This window comes from Bubalus kerabau, chromosome 5 (assembly GCF_029407905.1).
Source record: "Bubalus kerabau isolate K-KA32 ecotype Philippines breed swamp buffalo chromosome 5, PCC_UOA_SB_1v2, whole genome shotgun sequence".
Lineage (NCBI taxonomy): Eukaryota > Metazoa > Chordata > Mammalia > Artiodactyla > Bovidae > Bubalus > Bubalus kerabau.
In genome coordinates this window covers 116,353,433-116,378,600 of record NC_073628.1, presented here as the reverse complement: position 1 = coordinate 116,378,600, position 25,168 = coordinate 116,353,433, and the positions used below count along the sequence as shown (strand labels likewise).

Genomic DNA, 25,168 nt, shown 5'->3' with positions numbered 1-25,168 from the left:
TGTTGGACAGGGAGGCCTGGCGTGCTGTAGTTCATGAGGTCGCAAAAAGTTGGACATGACTAAGCTGAACTGAAGTGCCCTGAGGCACCAACTCACAAAGATAGAAAGAGGAATTCCTTTTAGGATTTGCAAGGATCCTCCGTCAGTCACCCTGGAGAAGTCTGGCTCCTGCCTCCTGCCGGCTCCTCGTACCTGCCCCTTGCAAAGCTCATGTGAGGCTGAGACTCTGGGCATAAAGGAATGATGGGGCCAGTGATTAGAAGCGGGACCTCAATGAGAAACAGCCTCTTAGCATCAGGGTTCACCCGTCCCACACAGGACGGACCCCTGCCCTCCCCACCCTGTCTTACCGCAAACTTCCCCCTCACTGCATGGGGGAGGCGGTTAGATTAGGGCAGGGAGAGCACATTGCACCCCACCACCCAGTTCTGACTTACTTGAAGAAGTCCTCCTTGCAGTAGACGCTGCCAGCCCTGGAGAAGCACCGGTCAGCCAGCTGCATCTGGCAGTCCGCACACTTGAGACAGGAGCTGTGCCAGTGTCTATCTAGCACCTTGAGGATAAACTTGTCCAGGATATGTTGGTTGCAGCCAGCACACTGGGGGATCTCTGTGGAGAGAGGTGAGAGAGCTGTGTGAGCCTTCTGCAGAGCACTGCTAACCGGACCAGGTGCCATGTGGATGCCTTCTCATTCTGCCTGATCTGGGAAAGAACATAAACCAAACTCCCTCAGCTGCCACATACAGTTGTGCAGGTTGTACACTGTGCAAAGATGCCTGGTCAAAGGAGTAGGTTGGGACTGAAATCCAATCCATGTTTTGCTGGCCTGGCTTTGGGTGGCTTTGGCCCAAAGGGCCTGTTTCTGAGAGCACCACAAGGCTAGCAGCATCAGCTAACTCCACTTATGCCAGCTGCAGTTCAGCAGCCGGTGGCCAGGAAGACCCAATTACATTCACTTTTACTTCTATGACATTTTCACTGTGCTGTGCTTAGTCACTCAGTCATGTCTGACTCTTTGAGACCCCATAGACTGCAGCCCATCAGGTTCCTCTGTCCATGGAATTCTCCAGGCAAGACTACCGGAGTGAGTTGCATGCCCTCTTCCAGGGGATCTTCCCAACCCAGGAATTGAACCCAGGTCTCCTGCATTGCAGGCAGATCCTCTACCATCTGAGCCACCAGGGAAGCCCATGACACTTTCACTACTGGGCAGAATCTGTGCTAAAAGCCTCTAAAGTGAGCCCTGCCTAGGCATGGACTGAGAGGCCATCTGGCCTAAACAGAAAATGATATGTAGGGGAGAAGGGTAGTGACCAAGGTCCATGCCTAAAGGTCCAAGAGGAAAAAGAATCTCAGTATTTTAATGAACTACAAAAGATACCATCAATTAATATCCCCAACGAATATGACTTCATGTAGTACTGCAGACAGGAAAACTAGACTCTGCTTTTCCAGACTCCCTTGCAGCTCAGGTTCCAAATGTGATTTAGAGTCTGCCAATCAGATGCACTAAGGAGAGACCAGAATTCAGAATTGAGTAGAATGGAGGCACACCCAAGAGGCAGGCCCCCATTATGCTCATGTGGAGCATGGCAGAGGCCACAGGATTCTCTGGTTTTAATGTCCTAATCAATCATGGCAGAAGCAACACCATTCTGGGGACTGGGAGTTATTCCCAGAAGCTTGCTCCAGGGCTGGCTCCATTAACCTGAAAGTCATCTAATACATACCTGGTAATTGACCACTTTCCATTTAAATAGTGAAAATGGACTCTGTTGTCCGCAACTGAATCCTAACCACTGCTCCATCCTGTTCCTGGGTTGGGTGACTTTCTAGCCAAGGTCTATTTCTCTGCCATCCCATCTCTACCAAGGGATTGCTCAGGGGATTGATAGTATTTTTGAGTCACTGAATTAGTTTCAAAATGTATAAAATGGTCAGGCTTTCACAGTTGTATGAACAAATAGTGTAAACATCTCTAGCCATTTTCCCTTGTCCTTTTCCTCAAAAAAAGGACTGTAACAAATGTTAAGAACAAAAACATAAACGTGCAAGCATTTGGCCTCCCATGGTAGTCTCATAATACAGCAGGTCACAAGGCTGGCAAACCCTGGGGTTTCTTACCTCTATTATAGCATTTTTTGCTACTTGTCTTTTTACACACTATCTTTCCCATTAAAAGGCGGAATCCTTAAGAGCAGGAGCAGTATTTCTTTCTCAGTTGTGTCTCCTCCATGCCTAGCACAGTGCCAGGCACACAAGAGTACCTCCAGAGATATTTATCACCAAATAAATTACTAATCAATCCTCTCTAAGTCATCACAGAATGCCAGGCTGGGCTCCTGTACTATACAGCAACTTCTCACCAGTTGCCCATCTTCCACCTGATAGAGTATATATGTTGATGTTACTTTCTCCATTCATCCCACCCTCTCCTTCCCCCAATGTGTCCACAAGTTCTTTCTCTGTATCTGCTTCCTAATAGGTTCATCAAAACCATTTTTCTAGATTCTATATATATGCATTAATACATGATATTTATTTTTCTCTGACTTACTTGACTCTGTGTAACAGGCTCTAGGTTCATCCACCTCACTCGTCCTCAATGGACTCAAATGCATTCTTTTTTATGGCTGAGCAATGGCAACCCACTCCAGTACTCTTGCCTGGAGAATCCCATGGACGCAGGAGCCTGGTAGGGTGCAGTCCATGGGGTCGCTAAGAGTTAGACACGACTGAGTGAGTTCACTTTCACTTTTCACTTTAATGCATTGGGGAAGGAAATGGCAACCCACTCCAGTGTTCTTGCCGGGAGAATCCCAGGGATGGCGGAGCCTGGTGAGCTGCCGTCTATGGGGTCTCACAGAGTCGGACACGACTGAAGCAACTTAGCAATATTCCATAGTATATATGTATCACAGGGAGGGAGGTTAAGGAGGGTATGTATGTATATTTATGGCTGGTTTGCATGGTTGTATGGCAGAAACCAACACAACAATGTAAAAATTTTTAATATATATGTTTAAATTTACAAAAAGAAAAAATTCCTAAGAAGCTCACCGGGAGACAGTTCTTCACTCGTTTTTCCTGCACATCCCAAAATGTCAACAAAAGTAGTAAAACTAAATCTCTTGTGATTTTAAAGTGTTCACATAAGAGCATTAGCCTCAAAGCATTAAGGGGAAAAACTGAACACAGTCAAACCTATGTAACGGAGAAGGCAATGGCACCCCACTCAGTACTCTTGCCTGGAAAATCCCATGGACGGAGGAGCCTGGTGGGCTGCAGTCCATGGGGTCACTAAGAGTCGGACACGACAGAGGGACTTCACTTTCACATTTCACTTTCATATTTCACTTTCATGCATTGGAGAAGGAAATGGCAACCCACTCCAGTGTTCTTGCCTGGAGAGTCCCAGGGACGGCGGAGCCTGGTGGGCTGCCGTCTATGGGGTTGCACAGAGTCGGACACGACTGAAGCGACTTAGCAGCAGCAGCAGCAAACCTATGTAAAGAGAAAGCTTTCTCAAGTACTAAATCATTTATATCTAAAACAAAGACAGGCTATGGAGACATTCACTAACCATCATTGTTAGCCCTGTACACACAGTGTTGATTTTAAACCCAACTGAACCCCAACACAGTCTGTTCCCTTCATGGCCTCAGCAGGCACCACCGTTGCCTGAAGGTCAGACTCACTAGGCACCTTGCCCTTTGACCTGATTCTCAGACCAAAATGAAAACTCCCTGATACATGTAGGCTTGGACACTCACTACCGGTCCCAGTTCAGATGGGATTTTCTTTTTATCTCAAAAGCTCTCCTCCTTGACAGAGAAACTGTTCAGCCAATAAGTATTTACCAAGGAGTCCCCGCAAAGAGCTAAGCACAGGACAGCTACAGGAATTTCCACTGAATAAGAGCGGCAAGATAGGACACAGGTTAAGACCGTGGATTCTGGATCCAGTCTGCCCAATTTTGATTCTGCTTTCTAAGCTTTAACAAATCATTGGGTTGGTCAGAAAGTTCATTTGGATTTTTCCAAACCATCTTACAGAAAAACCCAAACGAACTTTTATGGCCAACCCAATACTCTGCCTCTGCCTCAGTTTCCTCGCCTGTAAAAAGGAGTGATGATGACAATTGTATCTGGTAGAAGTGTTGTGAAGATATATTAATCAATTCATCTTCACAGCACTTTGGCTGGAGGCCAAACAACAGGACTCAGTGTACAGGACAAGGACTTGGTATTTAGTAGGTGTTCAGTAAAGGTTTCCGTCATTAGGAGGTAAGATAACTGCAGTAACCAGGTATTTGCAGTGGTGCCACTGGGCTGAGTAAGGAAAGTTAGGGGCCCAAGTTCCTGAGCTTGATCTCATTGAACTCCCACCAAGAAGTCCCGCATAGATGTCAAGACCCTCATGCAGAGGTTCAGAGCGGACCCAAGCACACGGCAGCTGTGCCATGGCTTGGGGACTCATCAGGCACCTCCAGGCAGGTTCCTGTTCAACCACACGCCTGACTCTTCAGGAACCACCAAGGGCCACATCCCTGGAGCTGCCAGGGAGGGTTCTGAGGGCAGGGGCCTTACCAGTTGGGAGGTTGGGAAAGAAGAGGTGAAGCTATAGTAAGTAAGGGGCGGGTAACCTGGAGCTCCCTTGGTGTGACAAGTCCAGCCTGGGAAAGGGATGGGGATAGGCAGGTAAATGGAGCCATTAAGAGGAAAAGGGTGTGGATCTCCCTTGCAGGCGCTCTGGTGGCAGCTGCTGAGTTTTACGGAAGGGGCTGTGAAGGAAGTCTGCTCAGGCATCTTTATGCAAAGGATGGGAAGGAAGCCCTAGGGGAGACGCCCTCCGCCTCAGCGAAGAGGTGTGCCCGGAGGCGCGGTGCAGAGCCAAAGGAACCCATGCCCCACTGAGCCGCAGGTGCCTGGTCCGACCTGTGGGTCTTCGTGGATCATCAGCCCGGGGAAAAACCAACTAGGGACGTCTTTGTCCCAGGAGCCAGGTCGCAGGCCAGCAGAGGCAAATTAAGCTGGGAAAGACCGATGGGGGAACGGAGAGCAAGCCCGCTCCCTCCCCACACCCTGCCTTGAGCCCAGGCCAGAGGGCTGCCCATTCCCACCTAATTGTTGTTTGGCCTCCAAGGAAAGATACAGCTATATTTCTCCTCCAGGCCACAAATGCATGGAGATGAGGGCGAGGATGCATGCCCATAAAATTTATTTCGAGCAAGGTATCTACCGGGAGCCTTAATATGATGAGTATTCAAGGGAGAATACATTAAGGCTAATGTATGCGGGAAGGGCGGGCAGGGGTGGGGGGTTTAGAGGGTTGGAAGCCGAGACAACATCACGTTTAGGAACAACACTAAAAGCAGGCAGATGAGCCATTTCTCTCAACCTCCAGCCCGCAGGGAGTGCTTCCGGAGGGATCAGGCTGGGCTTCCCAAACTTGGGTTGAGGCCTTGGAACCCAGCTGGCGTCCTCAAGCTTGGCAAAAAGGTAAAGGATATACTAAGGGTGCTTTTTAAGTTAAAAGAAAACAAAACCTTTCCCACTGTATTCCACTGCACATTTTGAGAGACAGAACATTTTTAAAAAAACAAAAATAATGCAGAAATGGTTTTAAGAGATCCACTGTATATCAATAATAAAGGTAAAACCAGGCAACAAGAACCTGTTATAAACTATGCCAGGCCCTGCGCGTAGGTTTCCTCAATCCACACAACTTGGTGTGGGAGTATTATTATCCAGTTTACAGATGAGGAAACTGAGTCTGGGAGAGGTCAAGCAAAATGTCAGAGGTCCCCCAACGGGGGAACCAGGATTTGAACTAAGCCTGTCATGGGGTGGGCTCACCCAACCCCAGAGCTAGAAGGTCAGACATCACCTCACCCAGCTAGCTCTACTGGGTCACGTGTCACGTTATGGAGGGGAGATGGAGGTGGAGGAATAGTCTCTAAGCTGCTCTGTGTTAGTGATGAGGAGTTGATAAGCCACTAGCCTCTGGTGCTCCCTAACAATTGTGCAGACAGAAATGTCTGAGGGACAGATCTGCCTCCTTCGGACAGAGCACGCAGATGTTTTAGGGGACAGACACCTAATGCCCAAGCAGGGCTGGGAGTGGGAACCCCTGTCCGGCTGATCCCCTCCCCCCAGCTGCAAGGTGCCAGCTTGTTGATTCATTTATTCAAGTTCAGATTCATCCCCACCTGTGATGGGGGTGAGGACCTGTGACCTCAGACCCCACACTTCAGGAGACAGAGCTCCAGGCAATTATTCAGATGCGTGTGAAATGTTTATCAGAAAATTTCAAAGAGCAACAACACAAATCTTTTTTTAACCTACAATAAACTATTTTTTCCCCCATAATTTGAAGAGTCTGAACAGGACAGAGGTTATATAGGTCTCCTACAAGAAATAAAGTCATAACCAAAATTTCCAAGGTGTGAGAGGATTTTCAAGTCCCTAGTAAACTTGACTTATCCATGCAGTATCTGATATGGCAAGATTTTACCTTGAAAACTGGAGTTTAAGCAGACTTCTGCAGTCACTAAGACAGAATCTGATCTATAAACTCAGTTCCTGATCTGAGGAGTCATTTCATTTAAAATGAAAATTTTTATCTTATCTGCAGGAAAGTGTTCTGTGGTGATCCTCTCTGCTGGGGCTCTGTAGAGGGTAAACCCAGGCATGAAAAGACAGCAACACTCCTGGAGCAGCCAAGGAATCTGTGGAGATGCTGGACCATGTGGGACAATACCCTCCCATCGTGGGGCCGTCCACCAGAGTCCAGCAGAGAGACACAACCCAAGGCACTGACCTAAGTCTGCAGGGAGAACAGTTGCATGTACACAACTACCCAAGGAGATGCCCTTACACACACTCAGACACATACACATAGTCAGATGTACCCACATAGTCACACTTGCAGTATATACAAAGACATACTTAACACAGACACACTCACATACATACTCAGACAGACAGAGAAACACACAATCACTAATGTTCATTAAGCATACACACTCATACATAGACAAAGGCACCCACACATACCACATTCACTGACACACACACACACACATTCACGTATACTCAAACATTTAGCATATACACATACATGTATTCATAGGTACACACACACATGCCACAGATTCTAACACACACTCCTAAAGGCACACAAACACATGCACATGCATATCTGGATACAACAGCTAAGGCATGGTGACTCTGGGGAAAAATGCCAATTCTTCTGAAGTCAAGCTGTATCTACAGAAAGGAAACTGTCTCTGGATGAGGGAGCTGTCCAACCCTGGAGAGGTGGGGAGAGTGGATAGTGAGTGAAATGGAAAGCTAGGGGGAAGTAGAAAATTTTGCTCAAAGACCTTTTTGGAAAACTACTTAGGGAATTTGACAATTTTCAGTTCTGGTTAGAGTTCAGATCTTCAAATCTTTAGGTCTTCCAAATTATTTACGATAATGAGATGCTGATTCTACCACGTGTGTGATTTTGGACAATCACACACATGGTAGAATCTCTTTAAGCCTCAACTTTCTTATCTGTAAAATGGAGATAATAACATCATTTTCTCAGGGTTGCTACGTGACTGCGTCAGTTAATGAGTATAAAACACTTACTTCCATAATACCTTTGTCCAAGCTCAGTGGTCAGCTTCCTTCTCCCTTCTCATAGTCGGTCACCAACAAGATGGATTTATACATTTAAAGTGTATCAAAATTATTTCATGCTTCATTATTTCCCAATATAATTTTCCCTACCCTCACCACCAAAACACTCAAAAACTCTCCTTCATCCCCCTTGTTCTAAAGCATCTGGAAAATGTACAACCCTTTCTAATCAACATAATCCCAGAGTATGAACAGCAGATAATGCAACATTACAAGATTCAGTCTTTTTGGAATAAAGAAATCTGTCAGATTCTTTCCTCCACAGAATGAGGGCAAATTTGCCAGACCTTGGTCCCCCTCCTCATATGTGAATGCTGAGAGTGGGGTGGTTGGGACCACAAACTGCCTGACCTTTTGCTGTAATGTATCCAGGTAAGAGTGGATTGAGTTCAAATTAACATTTGAGGCTTCTCCTATTTTCCTTGGAGACATCTAAATGCCCAATGGTGAAGTGACTATTTCTTGTTTGGTAAGAAATAACTAAAAACCCTTTGCCTATAGCTGGAACCTACTTCTTCATCAAGGAAGCTTATAAGCTTTCATAAAAGCCACAACGTGATGCTCAGCCCGCAAATCACCTGAAGTACACATGGGGCTTATTTTTCAGAGTGGCCCACAGACAATGGATTCAGTTTTAAATCCCCAAATTCCTCCATTTGAGAAGTTTCAGAAAGGTGGGAAGTGGAAGAGATCAAAGGTCTAATAGGGTCTGCAGCAGATCAAATTGCCCACACCCCTCTGGTGATGTATAATAAGTACTGTGTATTTTTATTCCCCACTCACGTTTCTTCATTTCCAAGAAACTGCTCTCCAGGAACCTGGGGCCACCTTGAAACATTTCAGAGACTGTTTGTGTTTGTTTAATCGATTTTAATTCTTTGAAAAATTGTGCTTTCTATCTCTTTGGTCACAGAAGATCAACAAGGTGAGGAAAAACAATTTTTTTCTCACTAAGGAGACTAAAACTAGAACCAACACACTTGACAAGGATTTCTAAAGTGTATTTGAGAAAGTTTATCTTTCTGGGAAAATGATTTAGAATTTCAGATATTTCTATTGGACCCATAATGCTGGTGAATACTTTAATATTTTAAAGACAGGTATTTTGTACTGGTTGGAATAATGTTCATTTAATTACAATCTCAGAACAGATTAATATTTTGTAAAATTTGGACTTTCGTGGGCCACTTTGGAATCCTGCAAGACATTGCTTTATCACTGCTTTTTGGACAATAAAATTCTTTTTGTTTCACAAACCATTTGACTTGACAGCCTTATGCCCAGGAAAAGGTATTCCTTGCTTCTTTCTGGATAGGGAGCCGGTCCCTGGGACCTGCTTCCAGGGTTTCTTTCCTGTTTGGCGACCCCTTCAATGCTCCCTACTGTCTTGGCCATCCTCTCGGGAAACCCAGGAGCCCTCCAGCCCGCTTAGGGCAACTGCATCCCCAAAACAGGAACCGTGATCATGATCGTGGTCTTTAAGTTTGCCCACACTATGAATTTTGTCAAGAACTTGGAAATCTGCAAGCTCGTTTACTCTTCCTTGGGATCTTGAGAAAAGTGAACCTCTACATTTAAAAGGGCTTCCCTAAGGGTACACAATTGGGGAGCAAACCAGGGCTAGAATCTTCTTTTTCTCTGTGATAGATTCTGAGACTGATTGAAGACCAAGGCTTCCAACAATGCTCACCAAAGCACCTCTGTCTGGTGGGTTTCACCTCAAATCCTTTTGCTGGTAAGTAGTTTTCGTTTTGAACTCTGTCTTAAATAACATTTGGCTACTGCATGTTTCCCAAAATACTTAATTTTATTTGCCTTTTTTTTTTTTTTTAAACTGACTTCAAACTGAAAGGAAAAAAGCCAAATGGGGCTTTAAGGAAACACATATATAATTGAAATATTATGCAAATGTTTTTCTTGGAATTCTCGATTCCTTCCCAACATAGAAGAGGGAGAAAACAGCACTTAATGGCAGACAATGTTGCTCTGTTACCTAAAGTTCTTTAAGAAAGAAAGAAGGAGGTTTTGAAAAGGCAGGCTGGGGAAATATTCTCAGTGGGGGCTTATTCGTTTCATCTGGGAATGATTAATTCTCAAGTGTTGCTAACAGAAGGCCACAGGACATAGCAAGTATGGCACCAGACCTGCCTAAATGCAAACCTAAATTCTGGAATATCCAAGTCTCAGAATTATAACAGAGGTACAGTTAAACTAATTGAAAGTTCTGTTATTCAATACCTATTTCTTAAATAAAACTTTTCAAAGTCGCTGCCATCCCTACTGACAATAAAACCTTGTTTTCTGGTCATAACTCCCCTTTCAAATCACCTGATAACTGTGACCAAAGGAACAGAGAACTGAGACACAGGATGCAGTTTATATGACAAATCAGAACTAGATGTGTCTGTTTTCTACCCCCTCCTGGCTCTTTATTATTTCCCTATTAAAGACAATTCACTTTTACTGAACAGTTTAGAGCATATTTATGTTTCCTTATTCTATGGCAATAAGGAGTTCATGATTCTCAGTAAGAATACTGAAATGCTTTGCCAGACATGACTGAGCAACTGAACTGAACTTAGAGCATCCTTATTTATATGTTCCCTTATTCTAAACCAAAGCATCTTCAAGAGACCAAACATAATTTTCAAAAATGTTTTTTATAAACTTTCTCTTAATAACCTAGTGAGAATAATCTTAAACAACACAGTAGAAGCACAAAATTCCAATATTAGTTCTTTAAAATTTAAGAATAAAAAGTTTATTGAACATTGTGTTGTTATGTGATGACAGCGTTGTCTATAAGGATCTGGGCCAGCCACAAAAATATTGAGATAAGTAAAAACCAAAACAAAACCTGGCATCACATTTAAGGTAAATTATATTCTCTAATATAATCCTATTCGCTGATGTACTTCAAAAATACAGCAATCTACACATCTTATCTAATTTCTAGTTTGTCTTGACAAATGACTAACAACTAGAAAAGAGTCAGAGAATCAGAAATGATCACACCTAACATCGTCTTCTCCCCCTGTTCTTCCCTAGAATCCTTCCCACCACAGATCCTATTTGTTTCATTTGGTGGTTTGAGGTCCCTTTGAAAATCTCTTTTGTTCTTCTGCTTAGCTCAAAAATAGTAACCTCTTCGATGAAAGATCAAATTCAAAAGTAGCCTTGAGACAATTTTGATGATTTAAGGCTGAATCTGGACAACCCTTTAAAAGAAGGCATCCCATAGTAAATAAAATAAGAAATGTAGACATATATTTTGCAGGTGTAGAATTATCTCCTAGGTTATACATTGACACAGAATTAGTAATCTTCTGTTGAGTATTGACTATTTTCAATAATTGCAAATAAAACCAAAAAATCACATTAAACGAATCCATGACAGTCTATGGAACTGCCACAGACATCCATTTCTATTCCATTCTTCACATTTAATCATTGCGGAATCTCCACAATGCATTTTTCTGATGTCTCATTCTGTGGCAATATTCCATATGTTTGGCAACTGCTCCTTCATAAGAAGAAACTTTCAATTAATTTGGCTGCAAGTTTTGTCTCTATTAAGCTGTTCCCAGAACCAATCCCTTAACCCCCTAACATTATAATTAAAGCCAATTATACTTTAAAGGCAATTGGGGGTGAGATACCACAGTAAAACATCTGTGACTAGACCTAGATCGGCAGAGGGAAGGGGAGTGGGGATCAGAGAAAAGAAATCTGCCAAAAAACAATAGGAGTTACTATTTGCCTCCCGAGACTATTTTTCCAGCCCGCCACTAACCCAAAGTACAGTTAACCCAAAGTACATTTTCCAAGGAAGAATCCATTTCAATTTTGCCAGTTAAACCTCTCCTCCTACCCCCAGCTGCAGCGCCTCAAAATGGCTCATTTGTGCTCCATTTTGATGGAGGTTCCTATAAAATTGAGACCTTAAAAAGGTAAAGACCTCACAGGGGGCATGTGAGTTTTTCTTCCTACCACAAACAACAGTAGCCCCGCTCTGGGATCGTTTCTGTTCCAGACCCAGAAATTGCTCTCCCCCCACCCAAGCCTCCTGGAAACTGCGTGAGAAATGGATGGATCTACCTCCCCACAGCCTGCTGGGCACTCAACCCCTGATGAGACCCCGCTGGTCAGAAATCCTGTGCAAACCCATGCTCCTCCCGCAAGGATCTCACAAAAGGAGGAAGGAAGGGAGAAAGGCAAGAGAGACAGACAAGGAAGACAGACATTCAAGCCACGATGACATTTTCCTAAAAGCGGTAGACCCTGGCTCACATCTGTGTTATGGGCATTGTTAACACTCGTTCCAGAAGGAGAGGAAAGGCAGAAAACCATTACAAAATGAACCCCCTGCACACACCATCCATCTCCAAACTCAGCCATCTATACAGTAAGGTATCTGGTGCGCCATAGCAAACGGCTGTTTCAGTCTGTCTCCATCCTTGGGTTTCCCAAAGTGGATAAGATTACTCCTTTCCACCAGCTGCTCAGCAGCTAAACTGTTTCCAAGTCTCTCTGCATTCCAAAGCTTCTCAGCCCCAATCCTGATCTATTTCCTTGATTGAAAGAAATGGCACAAGGTCCCTCCATTCAACTCACCCACCTCCCCCCTCCACAACTCCTTAATTAGGAGAAGACTAGTTTCCCTGAGAAACCCACAAGATACCCACCAGTACAGACTAAATCAAGAGGCTCAAAGGAGACCTCTTAACAATGTGATAGAAAGAAAGGTGAGTGCCTGTTAACTAATTTCCCATCCCTGGATGACTGCAGGTGTGGCTGTCTCCCTCCCCTTCCTCCACTGCAGCCCTCCCAGCACCTGCGTCTCTCTGGGTTCTGTCTGCTAATGCGGTGCTAAAGTAATCACTAATTGACTGGAGCACAGAGTGAAAGGACTCTAAAATCCGAGGCAAAAGGGAAGTGTTAGGACAATGGAAATATTTAGGACTTGAGGCTGTCTACACCTGGTCAGCGGGGTCATCAGGTCACTGTTCAAAATCCAAGACGCCCCGGTGGGCTGTGCTCTGTCTACTCAATGGAAAGCCATTGCTACCCTGGTTTCCCTCCTGCTTCGACCCCCTGACCCCACCCTACCCCACCTCACCTCCAGGAGGACTCGATTTTGTAAAATCGACCCTGGTATTTGGTCGCGTAGGTTGCCCCTCCTAGACGTCTTGAAGACTCTACTTGAAGACTTTACTCTAATCCCCGGGGCGTTCAGCCTACATTCTTGCCTTAACCCCGCTTTGTTTTTGGCGTGTCGGGAGGGAGGTACACCTCGCTTTGGTATTCCTTCATTTAACTTCCTACCGCTCCTGGTTTCATCTCGCCCGGGCTTTGCTAATAATTCTTCTTGACTAGTTTCATCCTTCAGATGCCTTTAAAAGACATTCAACCTGCCTTTAAAAAAAAAAAAAAAAAAATCCCATCCTTGATGAAACCAACCTCTGAGCCTCATAGGGTGAATGAAGCCTGCGCTGAGTCCCAGCCGCGCCTTCCTCTGTAGGACACTGGGTACAGCCCGCGGCCCGCTCCATTTCTTTCCTGGGCGCACAGTGTTACTAAGTCCCTCCCCCACCCCACCCCCCGGTCGAATTTAATTTACAACAACAGCTGTCCAGGTACAGACCTCGTCTCTCTTGAGCCTGCCACGTTTCGAGCGCTCTTCCAGGTCCGCTAAGCGCAGGGAGCCGGGCCAGGAGCCCAGAGGGGAACGCGGGAAGGGGGCGCGCGGCGCAGGAACCCGCCGGCTGCCTCCAGGTTCTGTGCTGAAGGAACTGCTCCCAAAATGTGAGAATCGCTTTCTAAGGGTTAAAAATTCACGGAAAGACTTGTGCCGCCCGCGTGGGGCAGCGGGGCGGGGCGGGGGGTGGTGAACACGGTTTTCCCAAATTCTTGGTGCGAAATGGGTATGCGGAAGAAGAGGGTTTATAGTTCCCGCGCTCCGTCCGCGCTCCTGGCGAGAAAAGTCTGCCCGGCTCCAAACAAGTAGGAAACTGGTTCCAGGCTTGGCCAATCCCAGACTAATCGGGATAATAAACTAGGAAGAGGAAGGTGGACGAGGAAGGTGGACGGAGGGAAAGGGCCAAGGCGCAGAAATGCCGAATGCGCCGCGCAGTGCCGAATGTGCCCCTCTTTTGCCCCCTTCGCAGCTGCGACCTCCACTTGGAGCGGGTGGACGCGGTGCTGGCGAAGATGGCTCCCGGGGAAGGGCCGCCCTGTCCGCACCTGCCCCCCAGGCTGAGCCCTCAAAAACCCAGGCCACGCGGCGGGCTCGCTCCGGACGGTGCGCCGCCCGCAGGTGCAAGGCAAACGCTTTTGGAAGCAATTCATCTTCGGTTCCCCCGGGCCACCCAGGCCGGCGCCTGCCCTGGGGGCAGAGGCGCTCTGCCCCAGTGGCGGCGAGGTCACCCAGGTCGCGCTCCCAGACCCGAGGACGCCGCTCCCGCCTGGCCCCTCCAGGCTCTGTTTTTCCGCGAGGATGGATCGCGGCCAAGCGAGGAAACCACTCGAGTTAGGTCCTGCCTCCTCTTCTCAGCCGGGATTTCTCTTCTCCCCGGGACGCGGACATGGGGCCGCTCAGTGCAGACCTTCGACCCTCACTTGGCCCACCTGCCTGCTCTCTGTCTGGGTTAAATCGTTAATTCATCTCCCTGAGCGCCCCGAGACTGCGGCTTCCCAGGCGGGCTCCCCTCCGCCCTCTCCGGTGTAGGCATGGGAACCGAGGAGGCCCGAGAAGCGAGCCCCTCGGACGCCGCGGCACCCCGCCGCCCCTAACGAGGCACGGCCGCGCTCACCCGGCTTTCTCCAAATTCCCTCTGGCTGGTGCGCAGCTCCGGCAGGACGGTGGGGGCAGGATCCTCTCGGAGGAAGGGTCCGAATCCCCAACCGGCGAGGCCCAAATCTGCCAGCGGGACCAACCAGTCTGACCTGTAAAAGTTGGCCCGCGCTGGACTATATTTTTATGACGCAGGGAAAGAGGTTTGCGGTGTTGGGGGCTGCTGTTTGAATATCTGTATAGGAATCTGATGAAATATCAATCTCTCTGTATTTTGTGTGTATATATATATATATTTTTTTTCTTTTCTTTTCTTTTTCCTTTTTACCTCCCTTGGAACCACGAAAAAGGCAGGAATGGGAAGAAGAGCAAATCGCTTTTCCAGAGTTGGAGATAACTCCCTGCCGGGAAATGCGTTTACTCCACCCTTAAGATATAGCCTGCAAGAGTTTAAGGTTGGGGGCGAGGAGTCGGACCCGACCACGGCAGGGAGAATTCACCCCACGCAGGAGCACCCGGAAGGGAAGAAGGCTAGTGAGGCGTCCTGAGCCGTCCTTTGCCCAGATCCTACCAAATACAAAACCAAACACCCTTGCCCACAGCTTCGGGGTTCACGGGAGCTTCGGGTTCACGAGAGCTGCAAGATAGATTTTCTTAGGACACAAGTAAGAGATGGGTGACCTCCGCCCTGGGCCTGCTTCCCATTCACCACTCCCAGTCTGGACCGGGCTAATCAAGTCTTTCTTCCCGCGGGATCAGGCCGCTCTCCAGCCAACATTCTCGGATGTCCGTTTTCCTTTCCCTGGTGCCCTAGGAGACTACTTGTGAGATGGGCCAAAACTGAAGGCAAGGGGATGATAAAACGCGCCCCCACCCCCGCCATGTCCCTCGTTGTTCCTAAATGTCTTGGCCAGCAAGAGGGGCCAGCAGGACTGGAACCGCTGGATTCCGGGAGAAGAGAGGTTCGGAGTTGGCTGAGAGGTCACTGCACCCAGCGCTGCGCAGGGTCAGGTGCTGTTGGGACTCCGACCTTGGCAGCCCTGAGGGTCGCAGCGAGGACCACCCAGACCAGGACAGGCTGTGCCAGGAACAAGAGAAACCAGCTACCCTAAATCGTGGGCCAAGTAGCTGGGACCCATCAACTTAGGACAAGGTCCTTTTCTGAACCTGTCCGCCCGCACCCACAAAACAACGAACTCGCCCGGTGCTGGATGTGACCCTGAGGGTGTTGCCTCCTGCACAGGAGAGCATTCCCGACACCCAGAGCAAGGAGCCAGGGTTTGAGTTCCTTAGAAAACACTGACCTGAGGCGGGAGGGGGCGCTGCCCAGGCAACCAGTACAAGCTTTGGGGGGGGGGGGTTGTTTTATTTCTCTACCCTAAGTTGCTCTTGGATTGCTACCAGCCTCCTCCTTCCAGATTCTTCCAAGCTTCTTGCTCAGGCCTATGCCCCTCAAAGGGAAGAAGAAAGCCAAGAAAGCCTGAGCCCGGCTCATCCTTATTGGGTGACCCAGGGGCTGTGGGAGCGAGGCCGGGACCTGCTCTGCAACCTCCAAGTGGTGAAGCAGGGGGACAGGGAGCGCCATAGACCAGGCCACCCAGGAGCAACGAGTGTGTGTGTGGGGGGGGAGAGGTTGGGGGGTATGGGAGAGCGCATAGGGTGTAAGGAAGAGGACCGCCAAGAGAGAGAAATAATTACATAACTTGGTAATGTTTTCCTGAAGGGAATGCGCCTAAACCATCCCCTCAAAGCAGAACCAAACTGGATTCCAACCCCTACAATGCCCCTAGAGGCCAGGGCACCAGAGGCACTGAGGTGGGGGGATCTCTAGACCTGTTCTGTATCTGTAGTGGCTCAGGGTGAAGAAGCAGAAGGTGGCTGTGGTGGGGGGATGGGTAAGCCTTCCAGTTGGTGGGTTGGAGGGACCCCGGCTGTTGGAGAGCTCTTCTATTCTCTGCTCCCCACCCCCACCCCCACACCAGGTTTAAACACCCACATCCCAGGATTACCCCTCTCCCTCCCTGAGACCCAAGGGCATGTCCACTTCTACATGGACTCCTTAGGCTACTGGGTCGTACATCCCAAGAAAGAGAACGGTTGGGTATATATGCCAGAGGGGGCCAGCCCCCCTCCTCCCCTCCACCCCCAGTTCCCAGCACCAGCAGCTTAATACCAGAAGCCAGATCTGCTGCAGTTGGTGAGGGAACAATCCACAGACATCCCCAAAAGAAAAAAAAAAAAAAAAAAAACTGATCCCAATCCCCAAAGGGATTGGTGCCCTCAATTTTGGCCAGTGCCGCCTCCAACCCAGGCCACAGAACCAGGGCAAGACAAAAGGAAGGACAGACCACACTCTCCGGGTTCAGCCTTGCCTTGCTGGACCACCCTGGAATGCGAGTCCCCTTCTCTACCTCCTTAAGTTTTCCACACTTTGAACCCAGATGCTGAGCCCTGGCGAACTGTCGCTCTGAGGGTGAGTTCTAGGCATTTTAGGAAATCGAGTTCCTGATGATGGAATCAAACTTGTCTCTGAGTAAGAAAAACAAAAAGTGAGACCATCTGAGAGTGTGTGCGAGGCATCCAAAGAAAGGCTGTCAGAGCGAAACCCACTGTGTTATGTTGCAGTCCTAACACAGGCCACCTATGGACCGCAACTATTAAATTACAGTAAAGGGACCCGAGAAACACACACCTTCGTCCACTCTCACACTCCCCTCCCTCACTTGCACAGAGTGACAATCAGCTTAAGCCGGAGCACATTTGACAGGGTTTGTGAGTGTGTGTGCGAGGGGCTGACAACCCCCTCCCTCCCCGCCCTTGGTGGATGAGGGGAGTAAGGACTCAGTGAGCCCCCAACACCTTCTACAGACACATCTTAGCAGTAAACTCCCGAAGGCACAGCGCAGACTTAGAACTGTCAATAACTGACCGAAAAAGACACAAAAGATAACTGTAAGATAGTCAAGGAACAACCTAAATAACTTGAATAAAGCTATCCTCTTCTAGTCCCTTCTCACAAACTTCTTAGGAAGTCGCGGAGTCGGGGAACACTCGCCAGCCTGCCTTTGAGGTATTGCTGGGGCAGAAACCTTGTCATGGAGAGCCGGGGCGCAGGAGGGCGCGCTCGTGCACCCTAGTTCGTAGGTAGGTACCATCCGTGGATGAGCCGGCCCTTACTTAAACCTCAAGGATGTAGCTACCGCTCCATTGAAGAAGTCGCAGGCGGAAACCCCTCGGCTACTAGAGGGAGGAAGCCCTTCTCTCTCCCAAGTCCAGGGGCGTTCCACGGAACCTGAGAGCCCGCGGGGCAGGGCTCGCGCGGCGCCCGCCACGCGCGCGCGACGCCACGGGACCTGCTCTGGCCTCTGCACAGATTTTCCACCGAAGATTCACCCTTCGCGAGTGAGGGTCTGAAACAGATTCCCACCTGGAAAATCCCTGCGCGCGCGCGCACACACGTACTCTCACACACACACACCTGAAGATAAACAGGCTCTGAGCTTCGGCCACCTTCCTAATTTCAGGCGCAGGAAAGACAAGCGAGCGGGCGAGCAAAGCGCCCTTACGCTCTAATCTCTTCCCTTCCGAATCCAAGCCATCCCGAAACCTGCCCTCTTGTGCGCCAAGGATGTACCCCGAGTTCAGAACTTCGTCCTAGTGCTCCCCCTCCCTTCATTCCTCGGCTTGCTAGAATATGGCGAGTGGATTTCCTCACTGGGAGCTGGCAGTCTCGGCGGCGCAGGCGGCGGGCGCTGCGGGCAGCAGTGGCTGGGGACGCACCAGGCGCGCACGCCCTGCGCGCGGGGACAGAGAGTGGGCCTGGGCTTCTGTGCCGCCAGCCCCGGGGGCGGGGGACGCGCTCTCCAACTTTCCGCCAGCTGGGGTGAAGTTGCACTAGCGATACCGCGAGCTTTGACTTTAGCCCTCCCCGCCCCCCCGGGGGAGTGATTTGGGGGGACCACCCCAGGGCTCTGGCCTGGCTTGCAGCCTGTTCCCCTGGCGTCCCCAAACAGCACTCTCCCCAACGCTCCTAGAAAAGCCACGGGCTGGGGATGCGGGGTTCGGTATCCCTCGGTTCGCCTCGAGCACTATCCCGGAGGCGTTCACTTTCGGCCCCCAGGGCCGAGGGCCAGACCCTTCACACGCACTCTGCCCGGTGCCCCTGACCTGCGACCGCCTCTGCGCCCCGGCCGTCGGCCCCTCGCCCCGCCCGTCCCCTCCGGTCCAGGCTACGCGCAGCGTCCGGCCCGCCCCAAACCGGCCCAAGCTGCTGGCTGTCTGGCTACCAAATTAAATCAGCGAGAAAGGGGGGTGTCTTACGTTGCATCGGCACACCAAGCATCTCCGGGAGCCCCTTGACAGCCCCCTCCGCGGGGACAGCTGCGCTCTGCATCATCTCCGAGCGAGAGCCAGCGAGTCGCAGTCTACGGAGATCTCTCGCTCAAGCTGGATTCAGAAATTGGAAAATAATAATAATAAAAAAACACCCAACCAGACCGCCGAAGTCACGGTGGAAGCGGACCCTCCGTTTCTCCAGCAGGATTCCACAGGCTGCCTGGCCCCCTCCCCCTGCCAGTCCCCGGTCTGTTTCAAATCCCTTTGATCTCCCTCTCCCGGGTTGGTGCACATCCAGGGTTGAGGAGACGCTGTTGCTGCAGCTCTGGCTTTTTTTTCCCCCTCCTCCCTCCCCCGCCCGCTTCCCTCCCCCTCCCCCTCCACCCTTGGCGTGCCGGCCGCCGGGGAGGCCGCGGTCACCCAGGCATTTTGATTCATTCACACTGCAGGAACGGCCGTGACGTCGCTTTCCGCAGGCAGGCCCGCCCTTCAGCCAAGCCCCCCACCGGGCAGCAAGCGGCGGACCCAGGCCGGAGTGGGGGTCCCAGCGCCCCGAGGGAGGCCGGCCAGGCAGGAGGGCGGGACTGCATGGAGCGGGGCGGGGCCTCACGGGCCTTCCCCCACCCGCTGCCCGCGGTGCGCGCTCGCGCCCCGGGTATAAATACTGCGGTTAGCTCGGCCGCGGCAGCAGGTGTCCCGGACGGCGGTGTCCGGGCCTTCGAGGGTTCCGTGGGCTCCCCCGAGGGGGAGGGGGTCCCGGCCCCAGCGGGCGGCTGGTGTCCTCTCCGCTCCTCCGTTCGAACCAAAGGGCGGGGCAGGCGCTCCAGAGGCCGGGCCGCTCGGCGGGGGTCTTCCGTCGCGCGCTCTCGGTCCCGGGCTTCTCCCGGCCTGATGATCGAGCGCGCTCCATAACTAGATGACTCCATCCTCCTCGTCCTCGGCCTCCTCTTCTCCTCCGGCCAACTCCTTTCCCGCCGGCGCTTCCCAGCCCTTGCTGTCTCTCCCCCGCGTCTGGCTGAGGCCGGGCCAGGGACAGCCCGTACTCAACCCGGAGCGCGCGAGTCACGCAGCGGGCGGCGGCCGGTGGTGGAGGGCCGCCAGGGACTGCGCGCGGAGGTAGCGGGGCGCGGGCCCCCGGTGCGCGCCCCCGCACACCGCGGCCTGCGGCTCCCAGTGGACTCCTCGGTCCGCCGCCGCCCCGTCCCGGCCGCTCTGCCTGCGTCCGACCCGCTCGTCCTGCCCTCAGTCCTTCGAGACCGCCCTGCCTCACCCACTGCAACCGCGGGTGTTTTGAACAATTCCCCACCTCGTGCGTGCGGGGCGGCAGCGCGCACACCCACCGCCGGGGCTAACGAGCGAAGGCGCGCGTGTGGCTCATGGTATTTACAAGACGCACACAAATACCAATTCTTCGCGCGAGGTCCTGGAGGAAATAAAACACAAGGCCCATCGATGGGACGGGTCTCCGCCGAGTGCTTCATCAGATTCTCGACGCCGCCTGACTGCAGGCGCGAGAAGCCCATCCCCCTGCAATAGGACCCTCTCCGGATCCTAGGATCCTATCCTAATAGGCAACTCTCCGGATCCCAGCCCTCGCAACACCGCCACCCTGAATTTCGTTCCACACATAGACAGATGTGTGGTCCCTGCTTAGTGGGGTCTGGCTCTGATGGGAAGGGGAACTGGGTGCTCTCTCTCCAACCATCCAGCCTTTTCTCCAAAGAGGGGATTGTTCACAAAGAGGGGATACCAGGACTGGTGAGGGACAAGCATGACAGTGGGCGAGCCTGGCATGGCTGTCAACGCTTAGAATTTGTTTTCAATGAAGTCACAGTGACTTCTGTGTGTCCTGGTGCTGGGTTGGTATCGTCTCTTGCCCTGCCTACCTGGGAGGCAATTCCAGTGCCCAAGAAGCCAAGAACCAGGTGACATTCTCAGTGTTTACCAAAATGTTTTCTACGAAAACTTTTGCCAGCAAACAATCACGAGGAAATGCCAGCCTCATTAAGAATTAAAGAAAAGCAAAACAAAACATCTTGTACATATACCTCTTTCTGTCTGTTCAGTGAAAAAGGGGAGGAGGAATCGGAGAATTCACTGCTGTTGAAGGTACTTGGAGACTGTTTCACAAACATTGCTAAGGTGTTTATAAGCTCTTAAATTCGTTTGAAAAGCAATTGGGCAATATGTATCAAGTCCATAAACTATTCATACTCTTTAGCTCATGTCTTTCCACTTTTGAGTGTCTATTCTACGGAAATAATAAAATCTGAAAAAAGTTTCAGACAAGAAGATGCTTAAACAACCTAAATATTCAATAAAAGAAAAATAATGTTATACAATTATTGAAAGTAACTATGAAACCTAGCAACATGGAAATGCTTGTGAAATACTAAAAATTTTTAAAGCAGGATGCAATATTGTATAAGTATGTAAAAATATTTGTCAAAGATAAAAGCAGTGGTAATCCCATTGTTGGCTAGGGTGTGTGGGAAAATTAGAAAACAGTTTCCTGGTGGGTATGAAAAAGGAACAATGTCTTCTGAGGGCATTTTGACAATATCTTTTATAGCCTAACAGTGTGATGGATTTGACCTCATCCATATGAAAATCTGTCCACACAAAATAATCAAGAATAATATCTATAATGATATATGTTTATAACAGTTAAAGAGGATAACCTACATATCCAACAATAGGGGATTATTAGAGTATATAAATGGAATATTATAGTCATTTGAAAATACAACAGGATATTTAATAATGTAGAAAAGTGTTCCAGATTTATTAGGAGGTGAGGGAAAAATAAGAATGTGAAGCAGTATGGACTTTAGGATATTTTTTAAACAAGCATAGATAGAAATATATGCTAAAATACGAAAGTGGTTATCTGTACAATTTTTATTTTCTTCTTTTTGCTCTTTTCAGTTTCCTCAATGAACACACTATTTTATAAAGCAGAAAAAAACTAATGGAAATTGTTTTTCAAAAACTTTGGGGAAAAACTGGAAGAAAATATATCAGAATGCTATTCAGATGTGTATTACAGAAAAAAAGTATATTAGGGAGATGTGTTTTACGGAATTTTTTCTTTTCCAGATTTCCTGTAAAGTTGATATATGTTTTCAGTAATATTAGTGAAAGATAAAATATTTATCTGCAGTGAAATGTGAAGCATATGCATAATTACTTCTATGATTTAATATTATATTTTTAAAATGCTCTCTGCGCTCCTGCTCCCCTTGAATGAACCTGCCTGGGTCCTGCCCTCTTCTCAATGCATGTCATTAGCCTGTCACTGGGTTTGGGGCAGCATTACTGTGGTGGGGACTCTCCTGTGCCCAGGGCTGGTTTAGGGGATGCCACTTTCAACTCTACCCAATGGCAGAAGAGCCCTGGGAGACCCATTCTGCTGTCAATTCTTGACTTGTGAGCAGCAGTTCCTCCAACATCCCTCTGTGTCCCCATAGGTACCCACAAAGCAGCTCCACTAATAAATACCCTTTTTGCATTCCTATACTTCTCTAGAGGTATTTGTCTCCTGGTATGAGCTGAATCCCATTCCCTGAGGTCTTCCGCTAACACCTACATCTGCCAAGGTATTTCAGTTTCCTCCTGGGCCCTTACCTTTCCCATTTAATAATGAATCTCCAGTTTAAAAAAGAAAAAGCTTCCCTTAAATGTACCTTTTAGTGCCTGCCACTACAGATAGCAACAATAATAACATCAACATAATAACCTATGGTGGTAATAATAATAACCAATATTTACTGAAAGTGTAAAACTGTGCCCGGCACCAAGGTAAGAGCTTCTACCTGTGTAATTCCATCTATTATTCACAACAATTTCATAAGTGGCATTGGAGGGTGAAAACACCGAGGATAATGGGCTAAGCTAGTCTCCCCGCCCTAACCCCCCCACAGAATGGAAGAAGGACTGGTTCCCAGAGAGAGCAAACAGTCTCTACTGGAATAGCCCAGGAAAACCATCCAGGTGTTTGGACTTAAACCTCTGAGCTAACTCAGGGCTTTTCCCACTGAAGGCTGTCCACAGCTGGCAGGTGACGTCCCAGGAGCCCAGGAGCAACGGTTCTCAGAGCCTCCTCAGACCTGTGCCTTTCAGCTATACCCAGCAGGAGGGTGGGTACCAGCCACCACTCATGGCTGGTGGCCATGTGGCTTTCCCAGGTTTAAAGTTCTGTCAGGGCAGTCGGTCAATAGTCAGGAAGAGTATCCAGTACTTTCTGGACATTTACATATTACATTTCTGGGAACCAAACCCAACATGTCAGTGGATCCAATTCTGAGAGAAGACTCTCCAGAAACTCAATTTAAGAAAATGATTAAAGCTTGCATTTGTCTAGCACTTTACATTTTACAAAGTTTCTCCACATATTTTATCTCATTTGATCTTCATCATCATGCCAGGGCTTGGGTATGACTATCAGGAAACGGAGAAGTTAAGTGGTTTGCCTAAGGTCACACTGCTAATAAGTTACAGAGTCAACTGGAAATTAAATCCAGCCTTTGACTCCCAATCTGGTGCTCTTTCCACTGGGCACAGCAGACTTGTGTGTCTTCTAACCCTTGCATTTTAGGAACTTCACAGGGTGGGCGAGTTCACCCTCAAGACGCCAGGAATCCTGAAGCCCCGTCTCTTTTCCTGCTGAGGGACAATTCACTGCCTCTGCTCCTGTCACCCCATCTCCAATCATCTCCTCCTTGTCCTTATTCCTCTCAAACCCTCTTTTATCATTTGCATTTCGAAACTGTTTCCTTAATTATTCTCCTGCTGTTGGAAACCTGCTCTCCCTGTCTCTGTGGCATCCTTTGATTTATCTCTGTCTGGATAACAGCTCCCCAATTCTCCTTGGGGAATTCAATTTTCATTCATTTTTCTGCTGGGCTAGATTGATACAGACCCTCTGCCCTGGTCCATATTACTCATCCCAGCAGAGAAAACCAGGGAGACCAACCCTTAGCCCGGCCCCTAGGGAGCCACTGTCTTGTTCAGGGAGCCGCAAGGAGTTCTCCAATAAAAGGACAGGGGCCTTTGCTCTTTTCCATCTGTCCACCCAGTCCTCCCAGTCATTTGTCACAGGCCTCTTTTATGAGCCCACCACTTTGTCATTTGTCTCTTTCTCTTCCCAGAATCTTCCAGGGATCTCTCCCCCCAGGGATGCTGATCAGTTGTTGCTCATCTTAAACCTGCCCTGTGTCCTTGACACAGGAATTTAAGGGACATGGAAAAGAGATGGTCCTGTACTTGGACATCTAACTCTCAAAATGAGATTATAAGTCAGTAAGTAGCTGCGAAACAGAATAAGTAAAGGGCACGGGGATCCTTAGAGGAAGAAGGAAATTGACAATAGCTAACACTCATATCACCAGCACTACTCTAAGTGTTCTGTATATATTAACTCATTTAACCCTCAAAAATCCACTGAGGCAGGAACTATTATTATCCCCATTTTACAGTTGAGAAAACTGAGTCAGCACAGAGTGGTCAAGTGATGAGCCCAAGGCTACATAGATAGTAAGCAGTGGGGCCAGGTTATGGTCATAGGTAGTCTGGCTCTATTTCTGCCAGCACCATGAAGTAACTTTTATTTGAAGGCCCCTGGGCATAGCCTGGTGGTAGAACAGGATACATCACCGAGCAAGGCCAAGTCTTCTGAGATCCACCTGTGCAGCCATAACACCCCATGGCCTATGTGTATGGGGAGCAGGGGAATGAATTGAGGAATTTGGTTTCATTCTAATCTCAGATTTTTATTTCCTATAAAAAATCTAGGATATTTTAGATTATTTCTTAATTTATACATTCACTAAATAGCCATTGAATGCCAGCTTCTTGGTGGGCCCTGGAAGACAATGACCCAGAGTGCCAAGTGCAGACAGATTACCTTGCTCCATGATTCCCAGCACACCTGTAGAATAGTGTCAGCTCAGTTCCCCAGTTGCATCTGCCTTCCTTGTGCTGGGAAGGAGTCAGAGCCTGGGTTAGAAAACATTTGGGTTCTGGGCTCAGAGTACCTGAATTCAAATCCCAACTGTGTACATCCTAACTGGGGTAACCTTTGGCAGGTCCCTTACTTTGCCTTCTCAGTGGCTAAATAATGGTAGTACTCTCATCATAGATGGTCACCTGAAGCAACTAGGAAGCTGCTCATTATTGTATCCCCTCTATAGAATTTTGCCTGTTTTACTTTTTCTTGTTTGGTATTTATGGGAGAAAGTAAGAGACAAGAAACTCTTTGGAATGCTTTCAAGTAAAGACTAGAACTTGGGAGCTCTTCTTTCCTGAAAATGTTAGTTGGGAGGGAGAGGCCCATGATCATGGGCTTTTG

General features: G+C 48.8%; 1 protein-coding gene and 1 long non-coding RNA gene across 4 annotated transcripts in view; one reads left to right on the top strand and one right to left on the bottom strand.

Moving 5' to 3' along the window:
- The window catches only part of LHX4 (LIM homeobox 4), a 63,984-nt gene that overhangs the window by 32,073 nt on the left and 6,743 nt on the right, over positions 1–25,168 (bottom strand). The window contains exons 1-2 of one of the 3 annotated variants that reach the window (XM_055582859.1): positions 13,336–13,469; positions 438–609 (exon numbers count right to left, since the gene is read on the bottom strand). In XM_055582859.1, coding sequence (XP_055438834.1) covers positions 438–502 — 65 coding nt within the window. In that variant the 5' untranslated portion in view covers positions 503–609; positions 13,336–13,469. The other 2 variants (XM_055582858.1, XM_055582857.1) reach the window with 2 other exon arrangements.
- On the top strand, positions 13,359–16,704 carry LOC129653298 (uncharacterized). The gene is made up of 2 exons (XR_008715043.1): positions 13,359–13,496; positions 14,835–16,704. It is a non-coding gene; the product is annotated as an uncharacterized LOC129653298 (long non-coding RNA).